The 12,801-nt window shown below is 39.9% G+C and overlaps 1 protein-coding gene across 2 annotated transcripts in view; it reads left to right on the forward strand.

Moving 5' to 3' along the window:
• Positions 1-12,589, forward strand: part of AMFR (autocrine motility factor receptor) — a 30,036-nt gene extending 17,447 nt beyond the window's left edge. For both annotated transcript variants that reach the window (XM_062586818.1, XM_062586819.1), the window contains exons 10-14: positions 1,191-1,294; positions 3,061-3,195; positions 4,269-4,352; positions 9,167-9,351; positions 10,999-12,589. In XM_062586818.1, coding sequence (XP_062442802.1) covers positions 1,191-1,294; positions 3,061-3,195; positions 4,269-4,352; positions 9,167-9,351; positions 10,999-11,146 — 656 coding nt within the window. In that variant the 3' untranslated portion in view covers positions 11,147-12,589. The remainder of the gene's footprint in view (positions 1-1,190; positions 1,295-3,060; positions 3,196-4,268; positions 4,353-9,166; positions 9,352-10,998) is intronic.
• Positions 12,590-12,801: the final 212 nt, after the last annotated feature.

Below are 12,801 nucleotides of genomic sequence, written 5' to 3' on the forward strand. Positions count from 1 at the left end.
AACAGGAACTGCCTTAGATAGTGGTTCTGGTGACCTGAGTGGTTTATCATCAAAAGTAGTCACAAAGCACATGTGACTTCAGGTTATGGTGAGTTCTGTGTGTACCGATAAATATTTCTGAAAGAGATGAAAATCTATATTGCATTTCTTCCAAATTTTTTGATATTTTTGTCTTCAGTGCCTGCTTATTTTCCCACAGTTTTCTAGGTTTTTTGATGGCAATTTTGTTGCTTCTCTGTAAATTTCGCTAATGTTAAGACTCATTTTTGGGTGCGGCCTTACTGCAGCTCCCACCGTGTGTGTAGCTGAGGTACTTCAGATTTGCGTAAGTGAACCATTACTGGTCTTCTCTGTTTTTGTAATCTTTTGAAATTGCGGAAGGAGAATAATAAACAGAGAAGGAACAGACATTTCTGGGTACACTGAGGCCTGCTGATAGCTTCCTACGTGGCTTCTGGGTTTGGGGTGTATTTTAGGTTTCCAAAGGGCACTTCGGTTTTTTGATGGCTGTCCTCCCCAGAACTCTCCTGTGTAGACCCACAAAATTATTGTGGAGATGAGGCGAAATTGCTTGGAGAAAAAAAAAGAATATTTAAACAGAAATGAGGAAGGAGATGGGAGAGAGGATTTAGCCATGTCCCCTAATCAGTTGAGCCTGAACACATAATTATAGCAGACACCTTACTCAGTTACTTTATGTCCCTGTGTAGTGATACTCTCTGTGTTGCCAGCCACATACGTATGACCCAGTTTGGGACTAGATTTAGCTCATTAGAAGCAGGCCTGTTTTTACTAAAATTGCTGGAGTTATTTATGTGTTCCAGACTTTAATTAGGCTATGGACTGTTTTAAATTTCCCTTTTAGTAGGAACATTAAAACAAACAAAAAAGAAAGACGTCTTTGTTTGCTGGACCCTCCTTTTACTGTCAAATTGTTAAGCCATGGTGATGGTGTGCGTTTCAAAAACGGTATGCTGGAAAGAAGTGTTCTGTTTGGGAGGTTGGCAGTTACTGATTTACTCCGACCATCTCTATTTCTGGAAAACCTTAGGGGTGGATTTCATTGCCAAACTTGCCATATGTACTTTTTGGAAATATGAAGACTTGTGTTAAATATATGTAGAAGTACTTAACCTCCTGAGAATCTCTTATATTTCAGCTTGACTCTCATTGTGATTTCTTATTTTCAGGCTCTCGAATTGCTAGCTGGCTGCCTAGTTTTTCAGTGGAAGTGATGCATACTACAAACATCCTTGGTATTGCGCAAGCCAGCAACTCCCAACTTAATGCTATGGTAAGGCTACTTTAACAGCTTGCACCTGAACCTTCCTATTTGTGCTGTGAGGGAAAGGGGTGTGTGTACATAGAAAACAGAACTGGGGAGGAATTGAACACATGATAGTCATCTCTTCAGTGAGATCAGCTTTATTTCAGTGCAGTTGGGGCTGCTTGTTGGTTCAAACATAGAAGGATAGGGCTGGAGGTGGATAACTGAGAGAGAAAATCTCTATCTACTTTCTGTGGGATGTAGCTGATACAGATAGATACAGTCCTTTCATCAGCCAGCTTGAAGCAGCTTCTTTAATTTTTTCCAGTATTTGTTTCCACGCACAATTTGTAGTAGTAAAGGGTCTGAATCTGTAACCAGAGAATTTAGTCATTCATTCAGTGGTAACTGATCAAACTCGTTTTATAGCTTTGGGATGTTACAGTAGTTATCTTTAATAGTACCAAGTTCCAAGATAGCTGATATGACTGCCTTGTAAGTATGAAATGGGGCTCTCTGTACTGCAGTTGACTCTTGTCGATTTGTGATGATGTCAGGAACGGTCAGGATGAAATGCTGGGTTTCATGGCTTTGCGAAAAAACACTCAAATGTAGTCCAAAGGGGCAAGGATAGGACATTATAAGACTTAATTCATTGAATTTAAGAAGTGTGATTTCCTTTGAATTCTTAAAGCTATCATATTGTGTAGCATGTTAATAAACGTTCAGTGATGTATCTCATGAAGGTAATGAAATCTGGTTGTGAGATCTTTCCATAGCCACCTTTGCAGCCTCCTCAATAGGATGTTTTGAGGGTTTTCTGGGGGTGGGGTGAGAGGGGAGATGATCTGATAAGTTAAATAGGCAGGGATTCGCTGTACAAGGTCAACTCAATTAGTTTGCTTTTTTTTCTGGACACAGGAACATTAATGGGTTTTTGTTAAGGATGAGTAGTAAATTTTTAGCATCATGCGTAATTGTAAGTACAGTACTTACTTATATTAAAATACCTACTTTAGTGGAAAGGCCTGTGTTAGCAAACTACTAAAGTGTTACAGATTTTTAATGGAAACTAAGTGAAATTCTCCTTTGTGTAATAGAAAAAAAACCTAGGGAAGTATTGAAAGGGAAAGACTGGAGTCTGAAATGCTGAATTGGTTGTTTTGGTCACAAGTTAGTACAATGGGGAGTTAGGTTTGCTTGTGTCTGAACTCCCTGTCAGCTAGTGCATAGTTTTTGCTTTGCTCTCCAAACACCTTCCACTCTTCTTTTTTTTTTTGATGGTGTCTCAATTTTTTTTTCCCTTGCAATTTTCAGTTTTATCAAATTTTCATATTTAATAAAGTCCAGTTATTTGAGTTGAAAAGCATATTATTTTGTCCACCCTCCTACTTTTTTCTATTTCATTTGGGTATTAGTTAAGTAACTTGAAATCCAGTAATCACAGATCTCTGATAACTCAGGCTTAATTTACTTGAGCTTTCGGATGGTATTAAAATAGGTTTGTAGTTTTATGAAGCCTTTGAGCATCTACAAGCACTGTTCAGGAACCTAAATTTTCAGGATCATGCAGCATCTCTGTAGGAATCACAGTTTTGCTGTTGGTTTCAATGGAGTCAAAATTTTGCCCTGTAAGTCAATGCTAGTATGTTTTTTTTTATTTGTGTTCTTTTTATTCTATGTATGGTTTATATCTGCTAAGCTATTCATTTTCCTGCCTCTTTCTGTTAAGCTAGTTACAGCTAACTTTTATTTATCCCTATTACTAACTGTACAAACTTTACTTTCTCCAGGCCCATCAGATTCAAGAGATGTTCCCTCAGGTTCCTTATCATTTAGTTCTACAGGACCTGCAGCTAACCCGTTCTGTAGAGATAACCACTGACAACATCTTAGAGGGGCGCATCCAGGTACCTTTCCCCACACAGGTAAGTCGTGAGCTCCTGCACCGAAATGCCTTTTTTACTGTCACAGAACAGAGCCTGTTAGAAATCAGTAAGGGGAATGAGGTAAGTAGAAGCACTGGTGAATCAAACTTAGCATGTTGCAATATTATTTTTCAGACTTTATGTATAGGAAAATACGCAGTAGGAGGAGCCAAAACAGATTTGGCTGTCTAGCGTATGTTGTATAGCACTTCATACTGCAATAGGTGACCTAATCAACATGTGTCTCTGTTGTGCATGACTGAGGTGTATGTATCTATTTTTTGGGGTTGGGTCTTAGAAGGCCTTCTAAGATGTTAGGCTGAGTTCCTCAGATAGGTGTGTGCTAGTGTTATCCATTTGTAATACAGGGTGTTTTCTTCATGAAAGAAGGTCGGAGGCTATCACCCCTGGGCTATCGTTTGCCCACTGACTGATGTGATTTTACTGCAGGATGCATGAAGTGCTTGCCTATACAGTCTCAGACACATTATAGAACATCTGATCGTAGTAAAAATCCTGAGATTTGTGTTTTTCCCTCTTTGTTTAAAGTTCAGTAAATGCAGTATATTCAGTCATGTGCCAAAAATATATTGAAAATGGTCTACCTAGACTACAAACAAATATTTGCTCAGTTAAAGCAACTCTTCTTGGTTGCTCTGGTGCAGAGCCTTTGGAACGTTTCCAGCTGTTTCCTCTCCTGACAGATAATTGAATTGTACCATTTAAGAAGATTTTCTGCAAAGAAAGTTGTCAGCAACATAACATCTTGTTCTTAATAATAGCGGATTTCAGTAAAGCAGTCTGGGAACAATGCTTCTGTTAATAAGAATGTTGAATTCTGGTTCTGCACACATCAGATAGTATTGTTATCTGGAGTGTGGTTTCAGTCTGTGTATGGGGAAGCAGATAGAATTCTCTCTCAACAGAAAGCATTCTGTTTATTGCTAACTTATCTTTTTCTAAATTGGACATAACACATGATGTTGCAGAAGGCAGAATTTGAATGTGTTCGCAGAATGTTTTTGTTTTGTTGTTTCGTGTCTTGTTTTAAATCCATGATGTTTGCATTTCAGCGTCCAGATAGCATTAGACCTGCATTGAATAATTCTGTGGATCGGCATAGTACTGATCAAGAGGATACAGAAGCTGTCACTCAGGTAACTTGGCATTGAAACGAGAGTAAAAAGTGCAACTAGAAATTGTGTGGAAGCATAAGTGCACTGGTTAGTACCAGATTAGGTTGATGATATCTGTTCCTTGCATTTCCAACAAGAACTAAGACTGTCAGACAGCAGTTCTGAAGTGCTGTAATCTCTGTCAAGCATTCAACATGGTGGTCTCTTAAAGAATTGTCCGTTTTCCTCCTTGAAGGAAAGTGCTCTTAAGTGACAGAAACTAGAAAAAAAAATCATGTCTTTGCTCATAGCTGCCAGTACTTATCCCCATCTGTGGAATATGAAGTGCCAGGACAGTCAATGCCTTCCTCTTCCCGTTCATGTGCAGGAAGTCTCCAGAGGCTTCCAGTAAATGCATAGTATTTCTCTTCTGGTATAAGAATTCTCTTGTGTTCTGGAGGAAGCACTTGGAAACATAGGGAGCTTTGGTATGAATAGAATGGCTTACAAATAGTGCTAAGAGGTAATAGCCCCATTACCTATAAAGCACAGGAATGGCGTTTTGCCCTTCCTCTTCAAGGGCTTTGTTAATGAACTTGAGCTAGGTAAAAAGAAACATGAAGAAAGAAATAGCCTCCTAGTGGAATAAAGTCTCATTCCACTTTTGTTTTTCCCTCACTGTGGTAGCAAAACTGTGTGAGTTTCTTTTCTTGTAAACCTCTCTTTTTCATCTCAGTTCAGAAAGGGGGTGAATTTCTTAGTTGTGTGACTTTCTGGCTACTGCAGCCTTTTGTGATCTAAAAATAGCCAACATGTCATTCACTTGAATCCGAACTGCGGCAATTCCCCCATCAGCGTATTCCAGGATAGCAAAAAGACTTTCATTTGATTTGATACTGCAGTTGAGGGTGAAGAAAAGGTGGGGGAATTGAGATACAGGTTTGAGATACAAACCTGGGGTAGGAGATGCAGAATTGTAGGAATGAAGATCTTGATCTGGGTCTGACAATTCTTTAGTAATTTTTGGGGTCAGCTTAAAGGTTTTGTTGGTGTTTTCCCCATTCTTTGTGGGCAAAGTGTCTGTTTCTACAAACTGCTTTTTACCGTTTTGCCTTAGCTTGGAACTAGCTTCAAAACTGGCTTTGAATGTTTGCATTGCTGTTCAGCTTCCTTCCTTTCTGTCCTGGATGCTCAGCTTTACCTGTGTTCCTGTCCTGCTACAGAACCTGAAGTACCTGCGAGTGGTGTACATCTGTAATGTCTTTGATAATATGCCCTCTAAAAATGGTGTGTTCTTGCTTTGCATTACAGCAGAGAACTTTGCTCAAATTAGCAGTATTTTAGTTGGAGCAAATGGCTCTTTGGAAGGAGAATGTATTTTTGTTCTGAAGAATAGCACGATGATAGTCTAGAGAACATTTTGTGACTGTGGAAAAACTGTGAATTTCATGCAAAATCCAAAGCAAGTGAGTGGTGCTACAGGTGGCTGCCTGCATATTTGGAATGAACTGATGGTCTCTGTTCAGGTGTTACTGGATGGGTGTTTACAGTGAAAGCTGGGCTTTACAGGCCAAGGCCTAAGTAGGGGACTGGCATTGCCATACAGCGAGAGAAACTTGCTGCTGGGTGGTGTAATGAAAGGTCCATCTGCTGCTATCCCTGTTCTGCCTGGTATGTGCATAAATGTGACTGAGTAGTGCCCCAACGTGGACAGCTAAGCCAATCCCTTTTCTTCAGTTGTTTGCATTTAAGTTGATGGTGTGTAACAAGAGTAGGTGTGCCCTAAAGGCTGTGACTTGTTGGTTTTAGTCTTGCCATACTGACCTACTTCCTATTTTAGACCGTGTTTTCTCCCTCCTGCTGTATCCTTATCGTACTGTCAATGTACTGCAGTTGAATGTGGTACAGAGATCCCTCTTCTGCTGCTGATCTTGCCCCAGGAAAGTTTTTTTTGGAAGGCCTGCGTGTTTGAACACGTTGCCTCCCTCGACAGGAGACGAGTGCTTTTCAGCGGATATTAGGCCAAACCAATTGCTCTGTGCATTTAGGCTGCCTTAAAACAAGTGAAATGCTCCTGTTACATTGCCACAGAGATCATCTGCCTAGGAGTCAGGCTTGCTCGACTGTGTTACTGGTAATATTCTTCTGGCTGAGAGAAGACCTGGGAGCACGGAGGCATCCTCTAGGGAACTCCACTCACTCTTGTCTCTCTTCAAATTTGATTTCAGTTCTTAACTGAGTACCTGGTATACTGTAGATGTTCTCTTTCTGTCTTGCCAGAAGTATGTATTGCTGTAGTCTGCCAAATGCTGTCTCTCTGGAAGGATCTAGCAGTAAACAGGCTACTTCAGCAGATTGCACTTCATTTTTAAGAAGCTTTTTGTATGTAAGAGGGGAAGGATGTTAGAAGCCACCATCTCCTGTGAGTGAGACTTGCATTTTCAAATAGTACGTAGATGTAACTTCACACCTTATACAGCTGGGAGAGACTGTGGCAGCCACACAGTGGGTTTCTCTCTGTTTAATTTCTGTTGCAGCCTTAGAATATGTTTTACAAGCTTTGCTTTCAAACTTTTTTTTCCTCCTTCCTTTTTAATCAATATGTTCATTGAGAATTGTTGTAGATCTCCAACAGCAAGTGGCAAACCTGCAGGCGTTCTGCTCGTTGGAAATAGTGCTGCTAATGAGAGCTGGCAAGCTCAGGCAAATGCACCCTTCCTTATGGGTAATATCCTCTGTTTACTGTGCTACATTATGACTTAAGGTCTTTGAACCCTCTGTGGAATTAAGACAGAGGTGGTGACTCTTTTTTTTTTCTTTTTTGTCTAAATGTAACTTACGATTTTAGGGTGTCTATGATGCCAACATGGTGTAAATTAAGCATGTTAAAGGCTTGCTAGATAATGCTCTAAAAACATTGACCAGTTCTAACAGTCTTCACCTAATACTTAGCCAGATGCCATGCACACACTTTTTTTTATGGTCGTATATTGAAATGGTAATGCTACCAGCATTCTGCATAATGGGCTATATGCTTTCTTTCCATCCCCACTATGTTATGTTTGCCCTGCCATGCTTTTTTTGATCCTGTTATTACTCTCAACAAGAATAGATGCTTGAGCAACTATAGATATTTCCTGAAACCTTGTGTTTTCATGCACTAAAACTTATTTTAGAGTTATGCTTTAAAAAATGATTCTTTTTGTTTATTCCTGTAATCTATAGTGGATATTGGGTGGGACTCTTCAGAGCTGGCTTGAAAGTTGTCATTATAAAGCTGAAGCTTTTCTGGTGCAACTGTTGCCCCTCCTTAATAAGCTAGTACCCTTCTTACTGCTTTAACCCAGCAAAACTTCCTTTTGCCTTATTCACTTATTTTTCTAATTTGGTAATCAGAAGCAGTAGTCAAGGGGGTTTCATACCTGTTCCTCTGGATCTGCCGAAGTCTTTGGAGACCGATTGTAGGTTTTCTGATCCTGGATAAAGTGAGTAAGATCACTCTGTGGAGCTCTCGCTTCATCTCAGATGAGGCATTGCTCTGAGGCAGTCCAGCAGTACCGCTACCCTGTCACCCCAAGAACTTAGTGTGTGTAATAGGTAGATGCCAGTGTGCAGGGCACTACATTGAAATACACTGAGAAAATACTTGTGTCTGAGGTTGCAGTGTCAATACTGTTCTGGCTTAGGTCCTGACAGTTCCTCTTTGGTTCACCTGGCTGATAGGAAGTGACATTTGTCTTGCCATTTGCTCTCTAAAGACATTGCATCAGTGAGATGGAGTTACTGGTACCTCTCTAGGGCTTTGGAATGACTCAACTCGTTTTGCACGTCAGCTGTTAAAACCTGTGCGTTGCACACTGTAATACTGCTGAGCCCAGCCTGCTGGGACCTACGCAGTGGGTCCACTGCTCTGTACACGTGACTGGCCATTGAGGCTCGCACAGTTGGAGTACCAGGAATCCAAAACTAGACTGTAGGAACTGACTAGAGTAATACTTCTCTTAGGCATCCTACTTGTTTGAGTGATCTGCTGGAATACCAAGTGATGACTGCATCGTTGTTCTTGGTTGAGGTGATTTGTTTTTTGAAGTTACTGTGTTTAGCAGCATCTTGTTTTTCCCCTGCAGAGTTGACCTGATACTTTATGACAGAATGTGATCAGGGTACATGATTTCACCTATGCTAGTTTATCAGTGTCATCATTCATCAACTCAATTTTCACGTAAGCACTGTCGGCCAGCTGTCAAGGGCGAGGAGGTACTATGAACGGGGCTGCTAGCTTCCTTTAGTGGCATGCACTGCTTGGGACAGCTGCAAGCCTTGCCCCAGCAGTCCAAACACATGATAATTTGGGTGCTGCAGAACCTGGTGAACTGCACCATCAGAAATTCCTGTCTCAATTGCCCCATCCTCTTTGCAGATATGTTTGATACTCTTTTCTTAGTGTATGGATTTCTGGGCATTTTTTGGAACTCCTTACTGTTGCATTGCTTATCAAGCCAGCTCCAGAATCTCATTATATCAACTACCACACTTTGAGAGAGCGTTAATTATGAGTAATTAATTTTTTATATCTCTGAGATCACTTTCAAACATGGAATAAAACATGCAGCCTTATAGAATACTGATTCTTTGAACATGTTTTGAATTACCTTTGTTTATTTTGACTGGGTTTTTTAAAGGGGAACAAAGAGAATTGGGTAAATAGGTGAGAGTCCATTTTCCTCCAGTGTATCTGAAAATCACAGCTCTTTATAGCTTGTTATGTTAGTTGCAGAGAAGCCCTATTTGCAAACTTTCCAGACTTATGATTTCTTTTTCTTCCTCTTTTCCTTCCTCACCCTTCCTTCTTTTAGACTGAGAGAGTGCCACTTGAACTCAATTCAAAACTGGAGGAAATGGTGGAATTCAGTGAAATGGAAGCAGAACCTAGTGAAACAGAAGATTTTGAGGCCAGAGGAAGTCGCTTTTCAAAGTCAGCTGATGAAAGGCAGCGTATGTTGGTTCAGCGGAAGGAGGACTTGTTGCAGCAAGCTCGGAAGTATGTTCCTCCCTGAAACTGTTGCCAAGCCACTCAATTATAAATCCCAGAATGAATTTCAAATGGATTATGACCAATGGGAGGTTGAGTAGTTGCAAAATACAGTGGAAAAAATGAATGCATCTGCTACAGCAGGCTGAGAATACGTTTTAAAATAACCATTGCTGATGAGCCCAATTCTGAAATAGTGTCATAGATCCCAACACAGACAGGGCTTCCTGACTAGGTGATCCAAAGATCTTTGAAATCATAGCATGATTTTGCAAGCATCTATGAGTTTTAGTTTGGTCGTATAACAAGCAAGAGATCGTTAGTTCTGCTGAGTTCTCTAGTACATCGGTAGCTTGTCTTCTAGCAAAGATGTCAGCCTACACTATGTATGCTGTTACAGCTGAAATTACTGTTGGACATCACTCTTTTCAAATACAGGGTGTCTTTAGCACTAAGTGGCATAGGTTGATAGAATATTACTTACTAAAGCACCTCAAAGGAACTCAGGATTAACTGGCAAGTCAACACTTCTTAGGCGATAGTGACAGACTTGAACTGATATATATATATATATATATATATATATATATATATATATATGTATGTATGTATATACTGATATATATATATATACACACACATATACAAATGTATGTATATATGTATATGTATGTGTATATATATGTATATATATTTTAACCCAGCTAATTAAAGATGTTATATGTAGAATATAACTTTTTTTTTTACATGACTTACAGTCATTCTCGTGAAGTTTGCTAATGTCCAATATTGATTAAAAAAAAAACAAGAGAAGGAAAAACATTGATGATATAAAGGAAACTTTTATTTAGCATTTGTCTTGATCAAATGCTGTCTCTATCTTTGTATCTTAGGGAAAATACTGAAAGAGTCTACAAAAATGTGTTGGGTTATGCATCCTTCGGTGTTAACAGATAGGCCGCTCATGTTCTTAGGTTTCCTTGGCAAATTGAAATGCTCCCGTGTGAATAATGGGTGGGACAGCAGCTTTTAAGAGTTTGTCTATAAATAGGCTTGCTGCCAGAATCATTTTCTTTGACATTTGAAAAATGTCATTCAGGGAGGCAAAGTATTTTTATGTTCTGGTTTACTAGTTCCCTTCCTATGTTTTTTAAGAGCTGTGGAATTCCACACTACTGTATTTTGTAATGTATTGGGGTGTGAAATCTGGAAGCTGGTCCTTGTATTTTTGCATTATCTTACACTTTGCAGCCTTAGCACCTCTTCAAAGACTTGCTGTTAACGCTGGTGAATGAATTTTTATGGTAGACAATGCCTCATCTTAAATGGTGGAATAATGGAGACAGAGATTAAGTAACTCGTCTGAATTCTCAGTGAATCACCGAGCTAAGAATAGAGCCCAGACCTATAGAACTGGCTCCATCTTGTATGCAGAGAGTCTTGCACAAAAATTAAGGGCTTCTGATAGCTGTATAAAGCGTAGAACAGGTTATATGAGCCTTTTGGGGAGTATGTAGTGTATATGTATCAAAAGTATTTTCCTACTTTCAATATGTCTTTAATCTCCCTTATTTCCTGGATGTACCAGCTAGGTATTTTCCAGAGCAAAAATGAGGTGGGTTCTACTTACTCATCTTTTCCTTTGTCCTCCTGTAGGCGCTATTTAAACAAAGCCTCTGATGAGGAGTTGATCACAGAGAAACCCCCTCCACCTGAGGGTGCTTCCGCTGATCCCGTCACCCTGCGTCGCAGAACGTTAGCTGCTGCTGCCGAACGGAGACTTCAGATGCAACAAAACTCTTAGCGCTCACAGCCGCTCCCTCTTCTCTGCCTCGTGAGCAATGTTGAATAAATAAATTAAATACAAGGAAACCTGCGCTTTCTATACCAGCAGGAAAGTGTCTCGTCAGAGTTCAGCTAGCTGTGCTGCTGAGTGAGCTGGCTGCCTCTCTGCTGTATAAAGCATGTGGTCTAATAATGTTTGGACAGCTGACAAATTAACCTTTTTTGTAATATTTTGTATGTGACGTTGATCCCCTCCGCAAACGAAGGCAATTTCTAAACCATGGGTGTGATTTCTGCAGCTAGCATGAGGTATTAGGCTGACTGCACACCCAAGGCTGGGGAAAGAGCGTGTCCAAATTAGCAGGTGTGTGTACAGGTCACAGAGGGCCCTGGCATGTTTAGCTTGAGATCAGGGATAGTCATTCCAAGAAGAGAAGAAAGCTTAGAAATTTGCAGCAAACGCTGTATTAGGTGAGCAGGCATCTGCTCTTAAGTTACTGTTTGTATCAAGAGTGAATGAAGAGTGTTACATAGGCCTGCTTGAAGGGCTGGAGTAGTATTCCTGGAAAGTGAGTTCTTAGCCTGGATGGAAGTTGCCTAGCTACGTAAAATAGAAAAAAGTAAGACCATGAATTCTGCAGTGAAGCGCTAATTCACGTTGATTCTAGTATAAAATTGTTCACTGTTTCTGGGCTTTTCTGTACTTGCTGACTTTTAGCTCTGTTCACTTCCCAGGGCTGCACTATTTTCCTTTGCCTTTTATGACCAGAAACAAGTGGGAGACAGAGAGGAGTAAAGTGAAGAAAAGGGGGCACAAGGCAAAGTTATAAACCCCTGGAATTCAGTGTTATGATATGCCAGTGGGATACAATTGAAAGGCCTGGCGTTCTGGTCTCTAGAGCAATACGGATGGGACTTCTTGAAGAGGCTAGAGATAACTCTGATATCTTGCATTTTATTTCATTTTTTAACCCCACAGCGTCTCCCTGAGTTTATTCAGAAAGACTAGAAGAATTGGGGCAGCTGGACCTTAGGCTAGCTGCAGTCCAATCTCCTAACACTTGATTTTTCTAAAGAACTTCTGACATGAGATACACTTGGAACCGCCAGTGCTAGCTTACATAGTTGAGTTTTACATGGCAGTGACTTAATTTTTAAGTTTGAAGAATGAGTTCTAGTATCACTGCCCTTTAGAAGGAGCCCAGTATTATCTAGAATTATTGGTAACTTTTTTTTTTTACTGTTAGTTTTTAGGACATTTAAAGGTGAATTTAATGAAAGGAGTTGCATCAATGTTTAGGTGAAAATAATTTATTTCAATAAAACTCTTTGGGAAGCCTTACTTTGCAATGCTATTAGTAAACTTCAAAGAATTTTTTGGAGATCTTTGGTTTTGCTCAGAGCACAGCTGTTTGTTTTTATTGTTAAAAAATAAAAATAAAATCTTGGTCAGTGTTGGAAATTGTTTGGGAATTTCTGTAATGTGACCTCTCGTGTTCCTAGCATGTGTTTGGTTTTTAAATGTAGCATTTGCAGTTTGCCACCCACTGCTCCTTTCTGTCACAACAAAAGAGAATACTACTGCCTAATATTAAGTTTTGAGAAGTTTTTCCAAGCCTTTGGTTGTAGACCGGTTATTGCTACTGCAATTCATTTATGCTGCAAACAAGAAAG

Source organism: Rhea pennata, chromosome 13 (genome assembly GCF_028389875.1).
Source record: "Rhea pennata isolate bPtePen1 chromosome 13, bPtePen1.pri, whole genome shotgun sequence".
Taxonomy (NCBI): Eukaryota; Metazoa; Chordata; class Aves; order Rheiformes; family Rheidae; genus Rhea; species Rhea pennata.